Below are 24720 nucleotides of genomic sequence, written 5' to 3' on the forward strand. Positions count from 1 at the left end.
ACATTTTGGGTGTGTTTTGCTTCCTTGTCTTCTAATTCACTAATTCGGTCCTCTGCTTCTCCTAGTCTACTGTTGATACTTTCAATGGTGTTTTTTATTGCAGCTATATCATTCTTCATTTCTTCTTGGGTCTTGCTTAAGTTGTTGATTTTTTCATCTGTTTCGTCTTGCTTCTTGCAGAGGTAGTTGACTTTCTCATCTGTTTCTTCTTGCTTCTTGCAGAGGTTGTCGATTTTTTCCTCCATCCGGTTTATGCACTCTAGGACCCTTATTCTGAATTCTTTTTCTGTCATGTTGCATGCCTCTGTATTACTTAGCTGCTTTTCTGGAGAGTCCTCCTTCTCTTTTCTTTTACCCTATCATTTTAAATGACTGCATAGTATTTCATTGTACAGATTTTACTCTGTTTTTAAAAAATTACTTTATCTCTTACATGCAAAAGAAGTTTCTACTGAAACTTTTTTATCCACATTTAAAAAGTTTTCTATTTTGCTAATGCTGTGCTTTGGTTTTCACAGTTTGGGGTAATTTCTTGCTAAGATTGTCTCAGGATAGATAAGCATACCAGATTTTGCCTATAGGTCATAGTTGGCTTACCTGTGCTTTATACTCTTAAAAATTGGTGAGGACCCTAAAGAGCTCTATTTATATAGCACATACTGAATTAGTATTTAAAACTGAAGATGGGGGCGGGGGAGGAGGGATAGATATGAAGTAAGATTTATTTCCTTGCTTACAAGTTTTTCTCTAATTTGATCTTAAGTATAGCCATTCACATATGAAGATGGGGTGGTGAAAAGAATTGCCTCTCACCCTAGCCAGTTTGTCTCAGTGGATAGAGTGTCGGCCTGCAGACTGAAGGGTCCCAGGCTCGATTCTGGCCAAAGGCACATGCCCTGGAATCCCCAGTAGGGGGCATGCAGGAGGCAGCCGATCAATGATTCTCTCATCATTGATGTTTCTATTTCTCTCTTCCTTTCTGAAATCATTAAAGAAATATATTTTTTAAAAAGAAAGAGTTCCTGAATACAAAATTTCTAAAAAAAATATAAAAAGAATTGCCTCTTGTATTGCTCTTAGTAGTAGGGAGAGAAGCAAATTGCCTCTTCTATCGCTTTCCTGGATTGGGAGAAACAACCAGAAGTGTGAACAGTTAAGTTGGGAAATTCATAAAACAAACATATACAAGTACACATTTCATTAGCCATCAGAGCAATGACATCATCACCCATCACCTCTGGAAATTTCTACTGTACACCCATGAGAAGAGAATGAAAAGGCAAATAACTTCTTAGTATTATTATGAAAATAATTTTTTACCTCACACCCCCTCTCCCCCTAAAGGGTCTTGAGGTCAGACCCTATGGGAGTCCCTAGATCACATTTGAGAATTGCTGGTCTAGTCCGTAGTAGGTGTTCAAAAAATGTTGAATGTATGAACACAGTACTTACAGAGAAGCAAATTAAGTGCTTGAGTTTATGGTACAAGAAATAAGCTCTGTGACAATTTAGAGTCGGGGGCAGTTGACCAGGATCTAGAGTAGCCAAGGAAGAAAGAGGTTTATAGAAATTTTTCCTAATCATTTTAATTTGATAGTGTATCAAAAACAAAAACAAAAAATCCTTGGTAATCCATGAAGTATAATTTCTTGAAAACCATTCTGTTCTGTCCTAAAAAATATTTCCTACAGTTTTCTGAACTTTGTATCAGAACTTTACAAAAAAGCAAGAGATTACACACAAAATTTTTGAAACAGGTTTCCTTGTAAATCACAGATATAGTAACAAGGAAGTTTCTGAATACATTTTTGGGAATTACTTCTGAGTGCATTAGCTTATATATTTGTCTTTATAAATAGATTTCATTTTTCTTTATTGAGTTAATTTCTTTGCGATAGCTTTCTTTTTTGCCTAGGGCTAATAATGTTTTAGTGTGAAAGTTCTTTAAAATCTTCCTTTTCATCCCAAATCAATGTTTCGATGGTTTTGATGTTTCAGATTCGTTACATTTCACAAACACAAGGTCTGCCAGCTGAATATCTTCTCAGTGCCGGGACCAAAACGACCAGGTTTTTCAACAGAGATCCTAATTTGGGGTACCCACTGTGGAGGCTTAAGGTCAGTCTCCCCGGCTATACTACCCATACCTGTACTTCTCACCCTTAACTACAGATTCAAAGTTTATTTTTACTTTAATTTTTAAGGTTACATCACTTTTTCTGGTTGGTTATCAAAGTTTATTCTTGAGGTGGAGGAGGAAAAAGGAGTGAATATACGTTGCAGGAGGGAATACTTTGAAAAATTATTTTATTGCCCCCTTCCCGTAATTAAAAAACAAAACTTTAAATGCTAGTTCAGTTGGCGAGGTTATTTTGACTATTTGAACCAGCAGCTGAGAAAGGGAGAGTATGTACTCACCATTAAGTCTTATAAAACTAGAGCAATTAATAATGACTTTTTTTTAGAGGATTCTCAATAAATATGATAAAACAACATAATTTCCGAACTGCCCGCAGTAAGTCCTTCTATATTTTCTTTAAACAAATACCTGCTTTTTACATCAGAGCGTGTTCCTTTAACTTGAGAGATTCCTGAATAATTTGATTAACCCTGTGACTCTCTGCCTGGGTCTTTGAATAGTTAGCATTTGAAACGTCATCTCATGTGAAGGTAGCTGTAAGGGAAAAGTGGTAGTGCCCCATCTCATCTGACATCCTTCAGGAACTGGGCTACATCGTTGCTTGCACAGTTACTCTGTGGGCAGGGGGCTTCATATCAAGACCACATCTCTGCACTGGGAGATTTTCTAGTTGCAAATTACTTTCATGGTTGTCATCTCTGGTTGGCAAGGTGACGACGCTTGTTTCTTTGTATTCTGGCTTTTAATAGAATAAAATGTGGAAATAATATAAGGATGGAATTTTTTTTAAAAAAAATCTGTATTTTATAGACACCTGAAGAGCATGAACTGGAAACTGGAATCAAATCAAAAGAAGCTCGAAAGTACATTTTCAATTGTTTAGATGACATGGCTCAGGTGAGTATAGTATCTTTCAGAAAGCCAGACATTCATGTATCTGTTCAGAGATATACTTCTGTTGGTTATATTAAAGGCTGAATCAATCTGTTATCTTCCAGTATATGTCTTTATTTTTCGCAGAAAAAAAATGCATTGATATTTTGCCATGTAATAAAATAACATTTGAATCCTAACAAAGGATACTTTTATATATTTCTTCCTTGGTTTTGTTAAACTGGTTTTACTACATGTCAGCATTTTTTAAAAGATATTTTATTGATTTTTAGAGAGAGAGGAAGGAAGAGAGAGAGAAACATCGATGTGAGAGCGAAACATCGATCAGCTGCCTCCTGCACACCCCTCTCACCCCCATACCAGGGATCGAGCCCAAAACCCAGGCATGTGCACTGACTGGGAATCAAACCGGCAACCTTTTGGTGAATGGACAATACCCAAACAACTGAGTGACACCAGCCAGGGCATTGTCAGTATTTTGATATATTGTTTGTGAAAGTTTTTTTCTTGTCCATATTCTCTACTAAATAAATACAGGATGTCCCCAAGAAATGTATACACACTTTGAATAATTAATAATTCCAATGGGTTAAATCTGAAAAGAAAAAAACATCAACTGAGGTATCAGCTGTTAAATAAAGTCTGTATACATTTTTGGGGGGACACCCTATACTTATTAAGAGCTAACATTTATTGAGTACTTATTATGTCCCAAACTCTAGTTAAACATTTTATACTTTGTCTTTTAATCTTTTTAACAATAGAAACTTATATTTAAATAATACTAGTCATTTTTGCTTAACTTGTTTGATTCAGATTTTGAATGAACAGAAAATTAGCTTTATTCTATCAGCATACTCTACCAAATTGAAGATTTTATGTAGAATAAGAAGAGCTTCCACCTGTGAAAGTGATTAGTCTAATAAAAATAATTTCCTCAAAATTTTTTGAGTACTGTATATAGTTTGGAAGAAAGCAGATAATTGGGGCAGCATTAAAGATTAAGTAATGAAGCATAACATTTCTTACTTTTCCTGGGAAGGTGAACATGTCCACAGACTTAGAAGGAACAGACATGTTGGCAGAGAAGGCGGATCGCAGAGAATACATTGATCTGTTAAAAAAAATGCTAACAATCGATGCAGATAAGAGAATTACTCCTCTGAAAACTCTTAACCATCAGTTTGTAACAATGACTCACCTTCTGGATTTTCCACATAGCAATCAGTGAGTATGGTATGGTTTGGGGCATTTTACCATGATGTGCTCATCCGTTGTGTTACCATTTAATAGGTAAATGGAAATACCACGTGAGCAGCAGCTTTGGGGCTTACGTATTTGGCTCACTGAAGCTTTTCTTTCTCATTGAAAAATTATGCAATTAAAAATCAGATATGTATGTTTCCCTATGGTTATAAAAGCTCTTATTCATTTGATCTGAAAATACTTGGAGGGAGCGGGAACGTTGATCCATATTCATCTTGAGTTATTTTCATCTGTTTAAATCTCAGCATTCATTTCAGTGAACTTTTCATCTCTTTTTTTAGTGTTAAGTCTTGTTTTCAGAACATGGAGATCTGCAAGCGGAGGGTTCACATGTATGATACAGTGAGTCAGATCAAGAGTCCCTTCACGACGCACGTTGCCCCAAATACAAGCACAAACCTAACCATGAGCTTCAGCAACCAGCTTAATACAGTGCACAATCAGGTAAATGATTTTGGAAACTCAAACTTAAGTGGGATAGAAACTGGTAAGAATACAGGTCGAAGTAAAGAAATCAGTCTTGGCTTTTGGTGGTCTTATTGCTTCTTAAGAATTTTCTCTTTGGCAAAAGTGATGCTAGACAGGGTAGACTGATAATACCTACCAGTCATGTGCTGACAGACGTTAAATATAAAGACCTTATCTGTGCCCTCAGACTTAGCATCGTCAAACAAATGCAGCCTGGCTATTGTACTCCTTACTGCTGTTAGTTGTACTGACTTCAGCCAAATGACTCTGTTAGAAGGATTTTCTATGTCTCGTTACACGTATTGAAGGGTGTTTCCAATAACTTTTTGTATGCTGAACTGGAGTCCCAGAACTTACTCATCTATTCAGTGGAAGATTGTACCCTTTTACCATCACCCACTCTCCCCTTCCTGTCCCTGTTCTACCCTAGCAACCACCAATCTACTGTCTGCTTCTATGAGTTCAGTTGGGTCCCTCCACTAATTAACTTTAAGAGTGGTTTTGCATGTAAGCTTCCTGCTTTCTTAGCTATGTCTATTTTTAAATGAGATTTGGTGGAATCCAGCAACTTTTTGCATAGAAAGAAGAGAGGGGGGTTTATATAACCTCAGCCAGTACAAGACCACTTTTTATGCTTTTTTTTAAAAATCCTCACGGGAGTATATGTTTATTGATTTTAGAGAGAGAAGAAGAGGGGGTGAGAGAGAGAAAGAGACATTGATCAGTTGCCTCCTATACACACCCCTACCAGGGATCAAACCCAGAACCTAGGTATGTGTCCTGATGGCGAGTCAAACCCGAAACCTTTTGGTGCATAGGATGATGCTCCAGTCAACTGAACCACCAGGCCAGAGCCCACTTTTTATTCTTTGTGTTCTTATTCAGCCTTATAACATGTCTGAAATATGGAGACTGGGAAAATTTCTTAAGCAGAGATTTCTTTCGAAGACAGCATTACATTTTAACACTTGAAGTTTTTCTGGATTGATTCCCTGTGTATAAAAATATTTTTCTCTCTGTACCAGTGTGCAACTCTAATCCTTTTGTTTCTAGGCCAGTGTTTTAGCTTCCAGTTCGACTGCAGCAGCTGCTACTCTGTCTCTGGCTAACTCGGATGTCTCACTGCTGAACTACCAGTCGGCTCTGTACCCCTCGTCTGCAGCACCAGTGCCTGGAGTGGCCCAGCAGGGTGTTTCCTTGCAGCCTGGAACCACCCAGATTTGCACACAGACAGATCCATTCCAACAAACTTTTATAGTATGTCCACCTGCTTTTCAAAGTAAGTGGGGAATGCCTGTTCATATGGTCTTATGTCAGACTTACCTGCTTTGGGCAGATCCCTCTTAGTTTTGGTCTTTGACAAGTTTTATCTATCTCCAGTTATGAAGATAACGGAAGTTAACAAAGTGGATTTACCCTTTTTTATTTTTATCTAATTGGGTACTATCTGACACATGACAGGAGTCCACTTAATGTTTCCTTATTTGAATTGCCTGATTTCAGTTTTCTTGCCCATTGAGGCCTAATATCAATGTCATATATCTTGTTACAAGCCTGTATCTCAATATGCAGAATATATAATCTTGAAAAAATTTGTTGTAAACACAGTTGCTATATATTGAATCTTATTTCCTCTATCATTCCATATAAAATAGGAGGTTATTTCATTATAAAGTGTAAAAATTATGTTTAAGAATATGGAAACCTCTTAAGTTACATTTAGAAATAAAGATGTATATTTATTGCATTGGAAAATTCTCCAAGTTGAGGTGCTTGTATGGGGAAGGCATTAAGATTATCCACTTCAGCTCATGAATCCTATTGTTCCTACAAACTCCTTCAACAGAGGAACAGAATAGCTGAAGACTCTAATCCAGCTGTGGGCAAACTACGGCCCGTTTGAAATGAATAAAACTATTGAAAAAAAAGACCGTACCCTTTTATGTAATGATGTTTACTTTGAATTTATATTAGTTCACACAAACACTCCATCCATGCTTTTGTTCCGGCCCTCCGGTCCAGTTTAAGAACCCATTGTGGCCCTCGAGTCAAAAAGTTTGCCCACCCCTGCTCTAATCCCTAGGTGTTGCAATAAGATTGTAATTTTCACATTCCCATCCTTTCTCATTTTCTCCTTGTTGTTCAGTCTGTTCAGTTCCTTTTTTCTGAAATATGGGAAATGTGTGCTTATTAACCTAGCGAACTATTTAAAAGGTAAAATTTAAAAAAAATATTTTTTAGCCTCACCTGAGGATATTTTTTCCATTGGTTTTTTTTTTTTTTTTTTTTTTTTTTTTTTTTTAAGAGAGAGTGGAGGGGAGGAAGGAAGGGGAGAGAGAAAAACATCGATGTGAGAGAGACACGTAGATTGGTTGCCTCCCACACCTGCCCTGACTGGGGCTGGGGATGAGCCTGCAACTGAGGCACATGCCCTTGACCAGAATCGAACCTAGGACCCTTCATTCCACGGGCTGACGCTCTAACCACTTAGCCAAACCGGCCAGGACCGAAAGGTTAGGGTTTTTTAAGGATGTTTCCTGACGACACACAGTGACTTTCCCATTAGAAAGTCAGTGTCAGTACCCTGTGGGAATAAGCCAGGATTCAGGCTTCTCATAGCACTTTCCATAGGAGCAGGTAGAACTTTTATCCTTTTATTTCAGTTACTTACTGACCGTGACTTTTTTGTTTGTTTGGTTTCTGACAGAGTCGGAGAAAGCAGAAGGAAAAGAGGGGCTAGGGGAGACTGAGAGATTCCCGGGAGGAGAGGAGAGCAATAGTGATGTAAACTGGGGAGAAACCCCAGGGAAAGCGGAGGAGCAGATTCAAAACCCGTAAATGCAAATTTAGCCTCACTTACCCAATTGTTCCCTGCGCGTGCTTCGCAATAGTACATTCTGTCCTTTGGGTTGTTATATGCTGAGTGGTTCCGCTACTGAATTTAGCAAATAGCCATTCCCCGCCCCCTCACCTTTTCCAGGTTGGGTTTCATTGGAACAACTTTCCAATGTGGGATTCCCAGCTTTTTTGCTTCTTCTCATATAATAGTTAAGAGATGAGGTACGCTACCTTTTTAGTTCCTTTAACAAAACAAAATGTCAACTGAAGAGGTACAGGGCTAAAACGGTATCACCAACTCTTGATATAATTAAGAAAGTATAAACTCTGGAGAAATTCTCCCCATTTGGGAAGTCTAAATCACCCGAGGAGTAGGTAGAGCACATTTTAAAATTTCCAAATGAAAGGGAGTTTTTAAATTAAGGTAATGGTGGTGATGAAAGCTGAAATGTATTACCACATGCCAGTTAGTATTCTGAGTGCTTTTCCATGTGTTAATTCATTCTCACCAACAACCCTAGGAGGTGGGTAACAGCATGCCCAATTTATAGATGAGAAAGTTGATCACGATTCCCTCAGCTGCCCAATTTTTTCTAACTAGGCAGCGGTAGAACCACAGTTTGAACCCAGGCGGAGGGTTCATAGCTTATGAGTTTTGCGGTATTACTCTATACAACCTCAGTATTTCAACTGAAATAGCGGTAGAGAGACGTCCGTTGATTTGCCAGCCACAGCCATGTGCTGGTTTCTGCCGGGCAGTCCTGTTTATTCCAGGCTGCCTACTTTTCCTTCACCATCTGCTCTTTTGCAAGATGCCTATACTCAGAGGAGAAACGGACCCTCAGGATTAGATGGTTCTACTCTTCTTTCCAGACTTCCACGGTTTTTTATTTAGAGGGCTGTGTTCCACAAAAATAAAACACAAAATAAAGTTTTAATCCTTCTTAGTTCAGGGAAGAACCTTCCAAAAGTATTGCCTTTTATTAACTTCTTTGTTTCCACTTGGGTTTCCTGAAACTAGCTTGACTGCTGTGGCTTAGCCTGAGTTACTATTGCAATACCTAGAGTCACAGTTGTAGGTCAGTACTATAAATACTACTTTCTGTACTACTCTGGTGGACCAAAATAGATGCACATTTTGCTCAGTGGAAACTTTTATTCTGCAGATTTTGTCCCCTTTTACTTCATCATCCTGGGACACATAGATGATCTTCTGTAGTGACCATTTCTTCCTGAGTTTTGCCTCCTTACTGTCTGCTGATTTGCAGGAGGCTATTACAATAACATTGTTTTGTCATTAGGCGTGTGTCCTTTTTAAAAATTTATTAGAGTGTTTTAATTACGATTTTTGCTAGTCCCTCTTACGTTGCATGTTGTGTTTATGTTTCGCTCTATGACAGTTTATTACTAAATTAGTTGGAAATTACTGAAATGAAATCCAACGACAGCTTGCTGTAAGCAGCAGTATTAGAGTTATGCTCATTGGCTACCTCCCTAGTAATATTGAGAAAAATTAATTGGTGATAGCTTAAAAAATACCACTGACGGAGGATCTAATTAAAGTGTTTGCATTCTTACTTAACAAATCTGAAGGCATGAATGAGCTAGAGGCCTGACAGAAACGCAGGTTCCCTCCACTGATGGTTTTGAGAGGGTAGGTTTAAAAGAAAGCTGTGACGGCTCTCTCTCAACTCGGCAAAGGGAGACCATCTTGAGCCCCTCTTTCCCCTAGAATGAGATACTCCTGTTTGTAGGAAACATTTATTCAGCATTTGTGCCAGAGCATAATGAATAGAAAGATAAGTGAGACATGGTTTTAAAGGCAGCTCAAAGTTCTTGATTTTCCTAGCTGTCCAAGCTACAAAAGGGCCTTGTTAGAAATCTGTCAGATTTCTAAAAGAGTAGAAAAAAGGGTTTCTGTAAACCCACAGGTCTACCTTTTAAGTATTTTTATCTTGGGCATAATTTAATTCACACATTGGTTAAAGAAAAAATATTGGACTAATTTGTGAACTAGGTGGTGGTTTTGAGGAGTGGAGTAAAATGTCCCCCTAAAATACTCTGAACAAAAGGTTAATTTACTGGATAAATTATTGAGCTTTTCATAATACTTTTCTTATCTAATTTAACCTAAAGTTACAATTATATTTTATTGAAGTCTATGCTTTTTAATTGATTACATTTTAAGAACATGTTTTTCCCCCCCTAGTGGATGTGATTTACTAAGTGCAAGGTTTTTTTGTTTCTACCTATACTGTTTGTTAATGAGAATGGGATGGGTGTTGTGCTTTAAGTTTTGTAGGATAAAAGACATTTCAGAATTCCCTTAAATCAGCCTTCCGTGTATCAGACATCTTTTCATTAATCCCACCTGAAGGGACCATGTCTCCCTTTCCTTAACACCCCAGACTTCATGAAACTACTTTGTCTTAAGTGTCTAGAACTAAAACTTAAGTGGCAGATTATTCGAACAGAAAAGCTAAAAACAAACACCCTACACCCCCAGTAAGCAAACCATAGCCCCAGACCTAGCAAAGCAGTTGAACTGTGATGCTGTTTTCCGCAGCTGGACTACAGGCCACGACAAAGCATTCTGGGTTCCCTGTGAGGATGGATAACGCTGTGCCGATTGTCCCCCAGGCGCCGGCGGCTCAGCCACTGCAGATCCCGTCGGGAGTGCTCACGCAGGTAAGAGCCAGAGCCGCGTGCATCGGTGTCGCTGAAGCACTGTTGAGAATCGGGTATTTTGTCCTACAAAATGGTGTTTGCTTTGAGTGTAAGATCTTTCTTGGCCATGATTCAGTGGACTTGAAGCGAAACATCTACAATGGAACAGTGTACTCATCCCACCTCTGCCAACATCTGCCTTAGACTTGCAGGGACAAATGGCCAGACTTGGAGAAATTGTCTTTTGAGTAAATATACTCTCATTCTGTGAGATGAAGTTAATTTTTTACGTGGGCGCTTTTAGAGGTCAGTACACGTGTAACAACATTGTGATTCTAAAAATGAAAGGCTCCCCTTTTGCTCCCTGGCGTCCCCTTTGGTCCCTTTTGCAGAATTTCACCACAGTTGAGAGGCTGGGTATATGAGACGCCTCTTCAAGCATCACATGCCTTTATTCCCTGTGCCCCGCTGGCCTGTAGAGAGCTTTGGGTCTTTATACCTGCCCGGAACTCACAACTAAGAGGTCAAGAAAATCATAGAGTATTCGTACAAGCGACAATAGTATATATACTTTCCATTCTGTGTATAAATGTTTATGGTCCATGACACATGGGCATTTCTGAAATCCCAGCCCCCTAATTTGTGAGCAGGACTTGAACTGAGTTTGGTAGAACTGACCCTCTGAATCTGGCCCAAGAAGGATGCCTATACTTTTTTGCTTTAGGCCATTGACCTTTGACCCAGTGGGCCCCTGCTGTGCAGAGTTGAAGGGGAAAGTTGTGTTTGGTATGTGCGTTCCAGGTGATAGGAAATGAATTACTGCTTATTGTTGGTAATAACTTGGGGGGAATGAGAGCCCTGCTGAATCCAGATTACCTGCCTCCGTGTTTGTTTCACTCACCTGCCTAATCTACGTTTCAGGGAAGCTGTACACCACTAATGGTAGCAACTCTCCACCCTCAAGTAGCCACCATCACACCGCAGTATGCGGTGCCCTTTACTCTGAGCTGCGCAGCCGGCCGGCCGGCGCTGGTTGAACAGACCGCTGCTGTACTGGTAATTCCCTCACTTGATTGTTACTAACGGAGTTTTTGTTTTCTTTGGTTTCTTTCTTTTTTATTTTTTTTTCATTTTTGTTCTGTTTTCTCATTTTTTCAAAAACATTTTCAACTTGGTCTTTGCAGAGGGCATGGAAGCATGTGCCATCTTGTGGCTGTGTTCTCGCTGCATCTTTAATGTCTCATTGTTTTCCTCCCCATTTGCTGAGGTGCCGTTTGACTCTGGGGTGCCGTGTGGCTCTGTCAGGAGCCAGGCCCTGACTCTTTGCCAGCCTAGTGTGGGAACGGCTCTTGGTGTAGCTCAGAAGAGCCCAGCACCCTCTGTCTTCTGCCCAATCTTTTACCTCTGCTCCTGGAGAGGGAAGAAATGGCTGTTAGTGTGGCTCTGCTGCAGGCACCCAGGTGGCCAAAATCTGAACTGCTTGCAAGTTAGCATCCTTCTTTATTTGCTGTTTTAAGCTTCTAAAACTTTTGTGCTGTAGACATGTTTAAGATGCTCTCAATTTATTGCTTCATCTGTTGCTATTAACGTTCCTCTTTGCCACTCACGCTCAGTGGCAGTTTATATCTTCCATTGAAAGATACTGCCTTAGGGTCACTGTAGATCGTATTTGTTGATTGAAATAAAGCTGAACTCATTTTTAGGGGTTTATGGATAAATTCTTTTACAAAAAAGTCTTTATACAAAGGTGAAAATATGGATCAAAAATTTTATGCAGATACAAGATTTGTTACTAAAAATTCTGAGGAAAACTTATTAAATACAGCTGTGAATGTAGTAGTAGGGGGCTTAGAGAGAGGAAGAACATACAGACAGCACTTTGAGGAATATTTCAGGATTTGTAACTTTAAGAGTGTTTTTCTTATGTGTTTTTTGGGAGAGTTAAAATTATTTATTAGACGTCCATCATTTCATTACTTTGAAATTTGAAAGCAGGCAAGCACTTAAAACTTAACTGATACCAGGAGTCCCGATACTTCTGCAGTCCTTCAGAGAGGCTTCAAGTTCTCTTGTTTCTCAAGGACTCGTCTGAGTGAAAGCACTTCCAAAAACATACTTTGGTTGTTGGTATTTGTTTGGTTTTCAGTTTAAAAAGCCCTTTTTTTGCCTCCAGATTAATTATATCATAAGCATAACACCTAAGTGCAAGGAAGTCAGATATATTTCCAACTGGACTGATCCAAGCCACTGGTCTGGATTGCTCACCTGTAGGGTCTCCGTTGGGAAGGTAGTTGACATTTCTCCTCTCCGCTTCTCTTAAGTTTGCACTGGCCGTTTGCTAAGCTTCGCTTATTTTTGTTCTTCTTCTGTCAAAACAGTTTCGTCGCTTGGAACGCCAGATTTCTGCCTCGCGTTGGAATGTTATTTCTTGCTTTGTATTAAACTACATGCTTTGTCTCGTGCAGGTGTTGGCTTATGGAAAGACGCATGGTGTGACTTAACATACTTCTCTTATTTTTTTGTTCTGTTTTAAATTCTGCTGATGGCAGCAGACATGTTTGCAGTTTCTCTGCTTGAAGGCTTCTTGTTTGGAACCAGTATTTGTAACAAGTGGATCTGTTGCTTGCAGAAGTATTTTTCAAACAGTGTCTGATGGCCTTGCAGTTTGAAATGCAAGAAATAGAACCATATGTACCTAAGCACTGTAGGTGATTGTAGTACTGTAGACTTCAGGTTTTAAAAAGAAATGTTCAAATCTGTTGGTATTTTTTTAGAAAATGCCAGAATTTCTGTAAGAAGTACAGACAACATATCCATTGCTGTCTATTTCAAGTGACATGGCTTGTGAAAAACTAGAAATGCTATATTTTCTTGTAGTGATTAGTTTTATGTTGAAATATGTTTCCACAAATGATACTTTATATGTTTTAGGTAACTATAAAACAAAATATGATGCTCTCTGCATCTGTTTCATAAATATTTTACTTACTGCCTTATTTTAAAATTCTACTAAATGACTATAAATGATGGAGCCAGCTTTCTCTTGCTGGCACCAGCTCGATAGCCAAAGGATTTTGGCCTTCGGTCATCTACATCTGGCTCCATTCTCCAAGTACTACCTTTTCAAAAAAGGAACAATTCTCCCCTTTGTTTTATGGGTTTGATGGATCTGATGTCTTATCTGATTGGCGCTCAAAATTTACATTCCTATTTTGAAGCTCAAGGGAGCCATCTTAACACTTTCTGGGATGTTCTTGAAATCTCTGCACAAACGGTACTCCAGCACTGAACCAGAGTTGACCTCTGAACTTCCAGACCCCTTTGTTCTAGAGCAGCGGTTCTCAACCTGAAAATACATCCTGCATATCAGATATTTACATTATGATTCATAACAGTAGCAAAATTATAGTTATGAAGTAGCAACGAAAATAATTTTATGGTTGGGGGTCACCACAACATGAGGAACCGTATTAAAGGGTCGCGGCCTTCGGAAGGTTGAGAACCACTGCTCTAGAGTACATACAATAGAGTTCCTAACCAGGGTCAGGTTGTGGAGGTGGCCGAGAGAAAGCAGCATGTTGTCTTTCCTAAACGTAAGATGTATAATCTTGAGCCCCTCTGATCTTTCTTTTTTTAATCTCTGCAAGTTAATAATCTACAAGTGACTTCTTTTAAGATGTGAATTTTTCTTTCATCTAAAAAAACACAAAGAGAAAGCCAAGAATGAGTCCAGTCTGGATCTTTCTGTGTGTTTCCTTGCAGCAGGCTTGGCCCGGAGGAACCCAACAGATCCTCCTGCCTTCAACTTGGCAACAGTTGCCTGGAGTAGCTCTGCACAACTCCGTCCAGCCCACGGCAGTGATCCCAGAGGCCATGGGCGGAGGCCAGCAGCTCGCAGACTGGAGGCAAGTTCCTCTCTGGGAGACGTGCAAGGGCAGGTCCCCCAGGGCAGGGGCACCTGGTGATTTGGGGCGACTGGGGAGAAAATGAAGGAATGGAGAGATTTATCTCTGTTTGAAATCCTTCAAGAGGAGAACCCATATCAGGCTAGGTCTAGGAGATGGAGTTTAAGCAGACTTTGAATACAGGAAAATAATGGGTGCTAAGTCAGGAATTGTGGACTTCAGATTTAAAGGAAGTCTGATGCAATTAGGAACCCTCCAGGGAAAGCCTACAGCCTTGTGGTCCACGTGTCACATGACCAATCCGATGCAGCTCCTTTGGGCTCTTTGGCCCTGGTCTGCAGTGTTTGGGGCGTTCACTCTTCCCCATCTCTTCCTGTGGATGCAGGAGTGCCCACTCGCATGGCAGCCAGTACAGCACCGTCATGCAGCCGCCGTCCTTGCTCACCAGCCACGTGACACTGGCCACTGCGCAGCCCCTGAATGTTGGCGTTGCCCACGTCGTCAGACAGCAACAGTCCAGTTCCCTGCCTTCCAAGAAGAACAAGCAGTCGGCTCCGGGCTCCTCTAAGTAAGTCTCGCTGGAGCTGGGAGTTCCGTGGGGCCAGTTTGGGAGCCATGTGGCCCCGCACGTAGCGTGTTGTGTGTGGACACTTTGGAACGAGGCAGCGAGTGCTGCCAGGCCGAGGAGGAGCTACCCTCTCCTCTGGGCGTGCGCACCAGGTGGTCCTGGCTGTGCTGATCCCTTCTCTCTGCTGCCACCTGGGACCCTGGCCTTCAGGCTGCAGTCTGGTTTTCTTCTGCCCACTTTACAGAGTGAAAGTTACCCTGGGGTAAAGTGCATATAAAAATAAGATTTATGTTGTATTTTGGTGTGCTTGTGCCTGGAAACCCTGGCTAGAGTGGCTAGTTTATGGCACTTTTATAGTTAAGTGTATTGGCTTAATGATGAGGTAAAAAGGAATCAAAGAGAAAATTGGAGTTTTGGAAAAAAGATTGTACACAGTTTTGGGGGCCAAGAACTAATGGTCTTTCTTCCGCTCTTTTCCTACAGGTCTTCTCTGGATGTTCTGCCTTCTCAAGTCTATTCCCTGGTTGGGAGCAGTCCCCTCCGTACCACATCTTCCTATAATTCCCTAGTTCCTGTCCAAGATCAGCATCAGCCAATCATCATTCCAGATACTCCCAGCCCCCCTGTGAGTGTCATCACTATCCGCAGTGACACCGACGAGGAGGAGGACAACAAATACAAGCCCAATAGGTAAGAGGGGTGAATGGTGGCTGCTGCCCTCGGCCGTAAACTGTTGGCTTCAGGCAAGTGGGAATGGGAATGGCTGAGGCAACATGCATCGTTGTTAGAGGCGTGTACTCTGGAGTCATTCTGTCCTGGGTCTGAATCCTGTCTGATCACTGTGTGCCCTTGGTCAAGTTTCTTCTTTTTCCTATGCCTCAGTTTCCTCATCTTCAAAATAAGGATAATAGTAGCTACTTCACAGAAGTGTTCCGAGTATTCGGTGAGATGTATGTAGAGGGTAAGAACAGTCCTTCAGAAGTTTGCTGCTGCTATTATTATTACCATTGTCACTGTCATTGTCATCATCATCATCATCATCATCATCGTTACCATGGCCAGACCAGAGACCATCAAAGAAACATGGCTAGAAGGAGGCTGAATGTTCATGTATTTTCTCCTCCTCAGCTCTGGCCTGAAGGCAAGGTCCAATGTCATCAGCTACGTCACTGTCAATGACTCTCCCGACTCGGACTCTTCCCTGAGCAGCCCGTACTCCACCGAGAACTTGAGCGCTCTCCGGGGCAATAGCGGGCCCCTCGTGGAGGGGCCGGGCAGAGGCGTGGGCGACGGCGCTGGCACCCGCACCATCATTGTGCCTCCGCTGAAGACGCAGCCTGGTGACTGCACGGTAGCAACCCAGGCCTCGGGTGAGTGTCTCCAGCTGGAGCTGAGTTCTCCTTTGATGCGCGTATCCTCCGCATTTTGCTATCGTTTACTTGTGCCAATGGTGGAGACCGTGCATAGATTTCCTTACAGATTACTTCATTCAGAAACTAGTTCCTTGTGTGGTGAAATTAATTTTGGATGTCAGTTTCTCTTCCTGTGTTTATTTTGCTTGGATTAAGATAAAAACGAATGTGTAGTCTCACAAATACACTCACTGTTGATGGGAGAAAGTTGACAAGACATATGTTACGTGGCAGGGAGAATTAGCAATGTTTTGTTGTTGTTTTGCCATAGGTGATTTTTGACAATCTAGAAGTATACAGGAACTGATAACATTAAAAATGACTGCAAAAGTGTTTTTGGAAAACAATATGAACTTTAGTCCTTTTCTCTGCCAATGTCATAGCAGCAGTCCTTTTGTGGGCTTTATTATCAGCCTGATCCCTCCGTCTTTTTTGCTGTTAGATGCTGGGCGCAGGCTTCTTGGTTCAGATTTGGGTCATGCTCACTGCAGTACCAGGGTTCCCCGGCTCGACACACTGAGGTTTCCTCCTCACATGACTTCCCATACAAGTGTTTCTGGTTGGCAGGCCTGCGGTGAGTTAAGGACTAGAGCTTGGCCTCCTCAGCATCCAGTCAGAAAGAGGGAGAGACACACACATTTGTTAACCTCTTTAGCCCTAGAAATAGTGAAAACTACTCACAGGCCACCCAGAGCAAGGGGGCCGGGGATACGTAGTCCTTGACTAGGCAGCTGTTTTCCAGCGGAAACTTACACCTGAAGAAGGGGAGCGTGCATTTCTGGTGTCAGCCCAGCTCTCTGTGCCGTCCTGTGTGCATTAGTGTTTTACAATGAATTACGTTACTGCTTCTCATCTGAGGGTATCGCGTTAGGTGTAGACCACTGTCCATTGTCGACAAGGCAGACCTTCCTGACGCCAGGCCCCTGAGCGAGAAGATGAGGAGCTCTGGTCCCAAGCATGTAGGCTGCTCCGCAGTCACTGAATCACTGCTCCAGCCTCCGAGTGAGTGGGGGGCGGGGGGCAGAAGGACGCAGAGTGCTGGAAGGTGAACTTGCTTACTCAGCTGCCCTGCAGTTTCTTAGAATTTGAAGATAATGAGTGCCCACAGATATAACGTTTTCTTCCTCTCAACCCTGTGAATATTCAGCTGTCCTACTATCACCAGTATCGTACTCAGCTTCACTCCTTTCTACGCTTGTTTACTCCCTTCCTACATAAAGCCAGGCTCCTCAGGGTAGGAACTGGGCTTTGCTTGTATTTCAGTTCCTGCTTGGCACCTGCAGAAGGTCAGAGAGTATCTGCTGCGGTGAGCGTGGTGAGGACCCTTTCTGAGCTTTGGAGCAGGCAGGAGGGAGAGGGAAATAGAGTGTGTGTGCCGGTGTCCATGGAGCCAGGAAATAAGACACAAATGACACCTTCCCTCCTGCAAGCCTCAGGCAGGCGTGGACTGATGACGCTGTGCGAGGCCATCGGAGGCGCAGCCCATGTCTGAGCCGTGCCTCTTCGTACCTGACGCAGGCCTGCCCTCTCCTAGGTCTCCTGAGCACTAAGACCAAGCCCGTGAAGGGAGAGGGACAGAGAGTTAGAAACATCTATGAGAGAGAAACATCGATCAGCTTGCCTCCTGCACACTCCCTACTGGGGATGTGCCCGCAACCAAGGTACATGCCCTTGACCAGAATCGACCCTGAGAAGGTCAGAGAGTATCTGCTGCGGTGAGTGCGCTGAGCACCCTTTCTGAGCTTTGGAGCAGGCAGGAGGGAGAGGGAAATAGAGTGTGTGTGCCGGTGTCCATGGAGCCAGGAAATAAGACACACCTGACACCTTCACTCCTGCAAGCCTCAGGCAGGCGTGGACTGATGACGCTGTGTGAGGCCATCGGAGGCGCAGCCCATGTCTGAGCCGTGCCTCTTCGTACCTGACGCAGGCCTGCCCTCTCCTAGGTCTCCTGAGCACTAAGACCAAGCCCGTGGCCTCGGTGAGTGGGCAGTCCTCTGGATGCTGTATCACCCCCACTGGGTACCGAGCGCAGCGCGGGGGCACCAGCGCAGCACAGCCACTCAACCTCAGCCAGGTAAGCGCCAGGGGCTGCTGGCTTCTGTTTGGGGCCCCCCCTGTTGTTACTCTCTGGAGAACCCCACTTCTGGCTGGACTGCTGAATAAAGCCCAATGAAGCGCCTCTTGTGTCAAACGGTGTGGTGTTCTGTGGCCCGTGTCAGATCCGCACATGCTGTCTCTTCATCCGTGTGTAAGGGTGTGCAGGATGCACATCCCAGGGTTTCCATCAGGCTGTCCTGTCTGTCCTGGGAGATGAGAGAAATGTCTGGAATGCAGAAGGAGCCTAAAGCACTTCAGTCCGTGTCTGGTTCTGCACCACCACACGCTTTGAGACCAGATTCTCCTGCTTCATCTCCCAGATCATAAATAACATGAACCTCACACTGCTTGAAGCAAGAGACAGGGAAAAGCTTTCTGGCCACTTTATCACCAGTTCTACTCCTACATGTTGTGTGAGTGCAGGATTTGGGGCCTTTTCCTCCCATCCGATCCTCTGATAGGGTACAGGGAGGGGTCACTATTCTATCTGCATTCACGCTTCCTCAGCTCAAATTCTGGTGCCTGTGTGATGTCCCCTAGTAGTGAGAAAGTGTACATGTGAGGATGTAACTGCGTGTGTGTGTGTGTGTATGTGTGCACGTATGTGTGAGAGAGAGCACACGCATGTAAGTGCAGATGTAAATTCGAGTTAGTGCATGTGTTTTAGGCTCCACAATTCACGAGGGAGATGAAGAACTTAGAGGAGAACAAAAGAAAACATTGCCAAGAAAGAAAGGTTAGGAAAAATGCAGACTCACTGGCGCCAGACTAGGGTGAGTTGAGCCACCAGTTACTAACTTGCAGGAGTGGGTAGCCCTCTGGACTCCTGATCCGCCTTCCTGTCATGCTTAAGAGCAAGGCGCTGCCATCTGGGCTGGGCTGGGATGTGCTGCCAGGAGGCAGAGGGCTGGACGGCTGCCTCCTGACAGCACGGCCCTCTGGGAGGTCAGCGCTCTGGCAGCCCAGCGGCAGCGGAAGTTAGCACCTCGGCTCCCAGCTTGGCCTTCGGTGCCCTGAACCAGAGTGACTGTGAGATGCCTGACTCCCTTCTTCCTCCTTCCAGAACCAGCAGTCATCGTCAGCTCCAACCTCGCAGGAGAGAAGCAGCAACCCTGCCCCCCGCAGACAGCAGGCGTTTGTGGCCCCGCTCTCCCAAGCCCCCTACGCCTTCCAGCATGGCAGCCCGATACACTCGACGGGGCACCCACACCTGGCCCCAGCCCCTGCTCACTTGCCAAGCCAGCCTCACCTGTATACGTATGCTGCCCCCACCTCTGCTGCTGCACTGGGCTCCACCAGCTCCATTGCTCATCTCTTCTCCCCGCAGGGCTCCTCAAGGCATGCTGCAGCCTATACCACCCACCCCAGCACTCTGGTGCACCAGGTCCCTGTCAGTGTGGGGCCCAGCCTCCTCACCTCTGCCAGTGTGGCCCCTGCTCAGTACCAACACCAGTTTGCCACCCAGTCCTACATTGGCTCGTCCCGAGGCTCAACAATTTACACTGGATACCCACTGAGCCCTACCAAGATCAGCCAGTATTCCTACTTGTAGTTGGTGAGCATGAGGGAGGAGGGGCCGTGGCTTCCCTCTCTGGCCCTGAGTTCTGCAGAATGGGCTGTGCTCAGCTCCTCCCCTACTCTCTCCTGAAACTCCTTAGCCAGCCCCTCGCTCTGCAGGGCCCACTGACAGAAGGTTTTTCTCTGGGGAACTTGTCTCAGTGTTGACTGCATTGTTGTAGTCTCCCAAGTCCGCCTGTTTTTAATTCCTTATTTTTGCGACAGCATTCTGGTATTTGGAAGAGTTCAGATGCCCATCTTCTGCAGTGACCACGGGAGAGAGGTCATTCTGAAGTCACCCTTCGAAAAATATTTTCTCTCTGACTTTGTTTCTATAAATGCTTTTAAAAACAAGTGAAGCCCCTCTTTATTTAACTTTTGTTTTATTGTAGTTACTGGTCAGAGGAAAAATGCTGATAGAAGGACTTGGAGTCTGTTAGTGAGGAAAAAAAATCATTGCTTTTTGCTTGTTTAAAAACCAAGACTTAATTGCTTATTTTAAGAGTAGCTTTCACAAGTCCTTATTTTCCTATCAGGCACTTCTCAGAATTTTACTTTTGTCTGTGAGATATTTAAATTTACAGTGTTTTAGTTTTGTTTTCATGTCATATACTTAACGGGCAATTGTTATTTCTGCATAACTGGTTGTGTACTGCTCTGAATTACTATTGGGATTCTCTCATTGCTCTGTGTTCATTACAAAGTAGCGTTAAAAAGGCAGCTCGCTGTTGGTTGGTAACTCAGCACGAGAATCCATGCCTGCCATGAAAACACAACGCACCAGGTGTTCTTCTTAAACGAAGCACCATGCATTATTTTGAAATTATTTTTTAAAATGTTCTCTGATTCAGCTCAAATTTTATTATGGAAAAGCCATTGAAGTGATTGCTATTGTATGGTGGTGGTGGTTTTATTATATGCAAAATCTCTTTGTATTATGCGCTACTGGCATTGAGGAGCTTCGCCTAAAGATTAGTAAGTATTTTCAATAATCCGCCTCTCTCTCTCCTCGCCTCACCTCTCCCTTCTGTTGTCTGTGATTGATTTGGGGAGAAAGCGAAAGAATCTGAGACCAGATGAAAACATTGTGTATAGCTTTTATACTTTAGACTAGCTTCCTTTGTATGCCAGCAGCAGACTGAATGCTCTCTTATTAAGACTTATACAATAAGTGCATGTAGGAATTGCAAAAAATATTTTAAAAATTTATTACTGAATTTAAAAATATTTTAGAAGTTTTGTAATGGTGGTGTTTTAATATTTTGCATAATTAAATATGTACATATTGATTAGAAAAATATAATAAGCAATTTTTTCCTGCCCTCCCAAGATGTTATTTGTAATCAAATGTGTAGTGATTACACTTGAATTGTGTATTTCGTGTGTACCTGATCCTCCAGTGTTACCCGGGAGATGGAATTGGTGTCTCCATTGTATTTAAACCAAAATGAACTGATACTTGTTGGAATGTATGTGAACTAATTGCGATTCTTTAGAGCGTATTACTGTAGTGCTGAAAGCGCAGGGCGAAGCCTGCCAGGAGGGGAGACCGTTGGAATTGTTTTTGCACAGGTGTGTCTGGTGAGGAGCTGGTCAGTGTGTGTCCCTCCCTCCCCTCTCTCCTCCTCCCCCATTGTAGTGCCTTATATGATAATGTAGTGGTTCTAGAGTTTACAGTGAGCTTGCCTTAGCATGGACCAGCAAGCCCCCGGGAGCCCAAAGCTGGTCACTGGGTTGATAGAAGAGGATTAGTAGCTGTGCTGTGTAAACGCATTGTTCTCAGTTTCCCTGCCGACCCAGAAACATTCAAATAGCAGCTGTCCTCCTTTCCCGCCGCCTCTGCCCCCCCTCCATTCCGGCAGCTCAGCCTCGCTCTCACAGAAGCATTTCCCCACGTGGCTACCTGCTCCTGTGAGCATTCAGGAAGCAGGTGAGAGGAGCCAAGCCAGTATTCCATATGCATTGTTTCTTCTTTCCAAAAAGGATGTGCAATCACTTTGAGAATGAGATCCCCCCCTTTTCCCGTGTGGTAGTCCTTCCTGCAGATAGCTGACATTCCTAGTAAAATATTTGCTTGTTGAAAAAATATATGACAGATGTGTTTATACCAAAGAGCCTGTTGTATTGCTCACCGTGTCCCCAAACTACAAAGAGTCTTGTGATGCCCCTGGTGGCAGCAAAGAATATTAAGAAAGTACCAAAGCCACTGGGCTTTGAGGTTCCTTTTTACCAACTCGTATATTCTCAGGGCCCTTCCGACTGTGAAACTGCCCTTGTCCTCTCAGCTCCTGCCTGGATCTGGGTCAAGTAGAGGGGACTGCGGACGGGATGTTCCTGCCCATGAAGATTTTGGGGAAGAGAGTTAACCCTAAGGCACAGAAGTGTTCCATCTGAATAGAAAATGCCAGTTGAGGGATACGTCTGGGACGGGTTCTTTGTGGAGATGGTGTAGGGAGGTGCAGGATGGAGATGGGGGATTTCATGGAGCCCGGGCAGCCAGCCCTGCTCGGGGTCGAACACCGAGGAGCTGTCAAGGTATTTGGGGTTTTTTCTTTGCGAGGAGTCTGGGCTTCCGGGAGGGGCAGTCAGCACAGCCTGCCAGGAAGGTGTCGGTCGGCGCTTTCTGTGTATTTTAAATTATATTGCGTCGTGTTTTCAGCACTCTACTGGCCAAGATACCCAAGCAGTTAGTATCGTTTCTGTCACTAGTGCGTTCGTGTTCTGGTCGGCGTGTGTGGTCTCTGCGTCTCCTTTGTGCCAAGTCCATTCAGAGTTTCTCGCTTCAAAGGCAGAGCTAGTTTCTCATGGAAACTTTTTTGTGTTCCTTTTTTTAAAAATATATTTTATTGATTTTTTACAGAGAGGAATGGAGAGGGATAGAGAGTTAGAAACATCAATGAGCGAGAAACATCGATCAGCTGCCTCCTGCACACCCCCCACTGGGGATGTGCCCGCAACCAAGGTACATGCCCTTGACTGGAATCTAACCCGGGACCCTTTGGTCCGCAGGCCAACACTCTATCCACTGAGCCAAACCGGTCAGGGCTCCTTTTCTTTACAAGAGGTAGGAATTGTTGTTTTTGTAAGAAACAAGATACAGGAAAAACAACCACAAAACACTCTACTCCTGCCCCAGTCCAGTAGGTAGATACCGTTGAAAGATGCGGGAAAAGACGATGCCAAGATTTATCTGTATTGTTACCTTAATCACCTTACAGCATTGTGTGGCTTTAGGGATTTTAGAGCTTTTCAGTCAGTCTGTCAGTTGGCATTTCAGATCCACCCAGGTAAAAACCCACCTGTGTCTGCTGAATGTCTGTGTGCTCCGTGTGGCTTTCGATCCTGTCCCTGGGGTTTGAGCAGTTGGCCTGCGTCGAGGTGGCCTGGCCTCCAACCACCTTAAGGCTGTAGGCCCTCTCAGGAGTGCACTTCCGGCTTCTCCCCTTCCGGGTGAGAGAGAAGGTGGGGAAGGGTTAATTAAATGCAGCCACTTGTCAGGACACCTGATCACTCCAGAGTTCTTAATAACTCCCAGGAGGTGATCCTGCAGTCAGTGCTCAGCTCCCAGCCCCAGGAATAAGTACTCCATGTCAGGTGGTCTGCCACCCACCATCCTCCAGGAGAGGGGGTAAGCCTGAGGGCCCTCAGCCAGGCAAGTCCAGTCACGGGCCTTTATTTCAGCATTATTATGCAAAAACCCACTGGTTAGGGTGGTCTGTTTTAAGTTAGGAAATGAAGTTGCCTCCCAGTGACAGGAATGGCCCAAGCCTGCTTCCTATTTTGATTGTGTTTTTAACTGATGGATGGTGCAGCATGTCTTCATGGTTGTTTGTGGCTAAACTTTATATAATGTGTGGTTTTGATTCAGCTTGAAAAATAATCTCACTACATGTAGCAGTACATCTATGTACATTCTATGTAATGTTAGTATCTCTGCTTTGAACCCTTGATATTGCAATGGAATTCCAACTTTATTCAGTGTATTTGATATGCTAGTTATTGTGTGCGACTTAAACTTTCGTTGCTTCCTCCCTTTTCTGGTCGCGCTCTTCCTTTGACAATGAGCCTCTAGAAGCAGTTTCTGAGAATTACTGAGCTATGTTTGTAATGCAGATGTACTTAGGGAGTATGTAAAATAATCATTTTAACAAAATAAATAGATATTTAAAATTTAATACTAACTACGGGAAAAGGGTCCATTGTGTAAAACATAGTTTATCTTTGGATTCAATGTTTGTCTTTGGTTTTACAAAGTAGCTTGTTTTTTCAGTATTTTCTACATAATATGGTAAAATGTAGAGCAATTGCCATGCATCAATAAAATGGGTAAATTTTCTGATTCATGTGGCTTTTTTACTTTTGTTATATTGAGTTGTGTTTTCAGCACTCTACTGGTCAAGATCCCCAAAGGGAGTCACCAAATGGCATCTTTGGATACCTAAATACACCTGAAAATCAGTAGACACATTATGTATTAGAGACCAATTCATCTTTCATACAGACCTCCACAGTGGAAATGAGTGGGCATGGGAGGGGACATTTCCCAAGAATGGAGTTGCATGGCCCTCACTGGAGATCTGGCCCTTTCAGAGGCAGAAACCTCTGACACAGGCTAATCAAATAAATGTCATTTCCTAGCGAGTTCCACCTGACACTTAACATAGCAGAGTGAAAATCAGAATCACAACCAGACTGCTCCTTTCCCCTCCGCGCCAGCTGGGTGGAAGCCGGGTCCTTGTAGACAAGGAGCACTTGTCATCAGAGTTCTCTTCATCCCAAAGGGAGAAAAATTCCTCCGGATCAAGAATTAGAGGTTTGTCTGGGTTCATCACTGCAGGTCTCTGAATAAATGCTACGTTCAGTTGACTCCTTTGGACACGGGCTTCAGGCCCAGTTAACCCTCCAGGG

At 43.3% G+C, this 24720-nt stretch overlaps 1 protein-coding gene across 4 annotated transcripts in view; it reads left to right on the top strand.

Annotated features, from left to right (window-relative positions):
* The window catches only part of HIPK1 (homeodomain interacting protein kinase 1), a 49109-nt gene extending 27829 nt beyond the window's left edge, over nucleotides 1-21280 (top strand). For 2 of the 4 annotated variants that reach the window (XM_006763033.2, XM_006763032.2), the window contains exons 4-16: nucleotides 1999-2118; nucleotides 2951-3037; nucleotides 4077-4261; nucleotides 4582-4744; nucleotides 5822-6047; nucleotides 10173-10294; nucleotides 11195-11329; nucleotides 14036-14178; nucleotides 14564-14746; nucleotides 15230-15436; nucleotides 15875-16116; nucleotides 18102-18232; nucleotides 19319-21280. In XM_006763033.2, coding sequence (XP_006763096.1) covers nucleotides 1999-2118; nucleotides 2951-3037; nucleotides 4077-4261; nucleotides 4582-4744; nucleotides 5822-6047; nucleotides 10173-10294; nucleotides 11195-11329; nucleotides 14036-14178; nucleotides 14564-14746; nucleotides 15230-15436; nucleotides 15875-16116; nucleotides 18102-18232; nucleotides 19319-19807 — 2433 coding nt within the window. In that variant the 3' untranslated portion in view covers nucleotides 19808-21280. Of the gene's footprint in view, nucleotides 1-1998; nucleotides 2119-2950; nucleotides 3038-4076; nucleotides 4262-4581; nucleotides 4745-5821; nucleotides 6048-10172; nucleotides 10295-11194; nucleotides 11330-14035; nucleotides 14179-14563; nucleotides 14747-15229; nucleotides 15437-15874; nucleotides 16117-18101; nucleotides 18233-18922; nucleotides 19043-19318 lie in introns of those variants that run through there. The other 2 variants (XM_015563457.1, XM_015563458.1) reach the window with 2 other exon arrangements.
* The last annotated feature ends 3440 nt before the right edge of the window (nucleotides 21281-24720 follow it).

This window comes from Myotis davidii, unplaced genomic scaffold (genome assembly GCF_000327345.1).
Source record: "Myotis davidii unplaced genomic scaffold, ASM32734v1 scaffold217, whole genome shotgun sequence".
NCBI lineage: Eukaryota > Metazoa > Chordata > Mammalia > Chiroptera > Vespertilionidae > Myotis > Myotis davidii.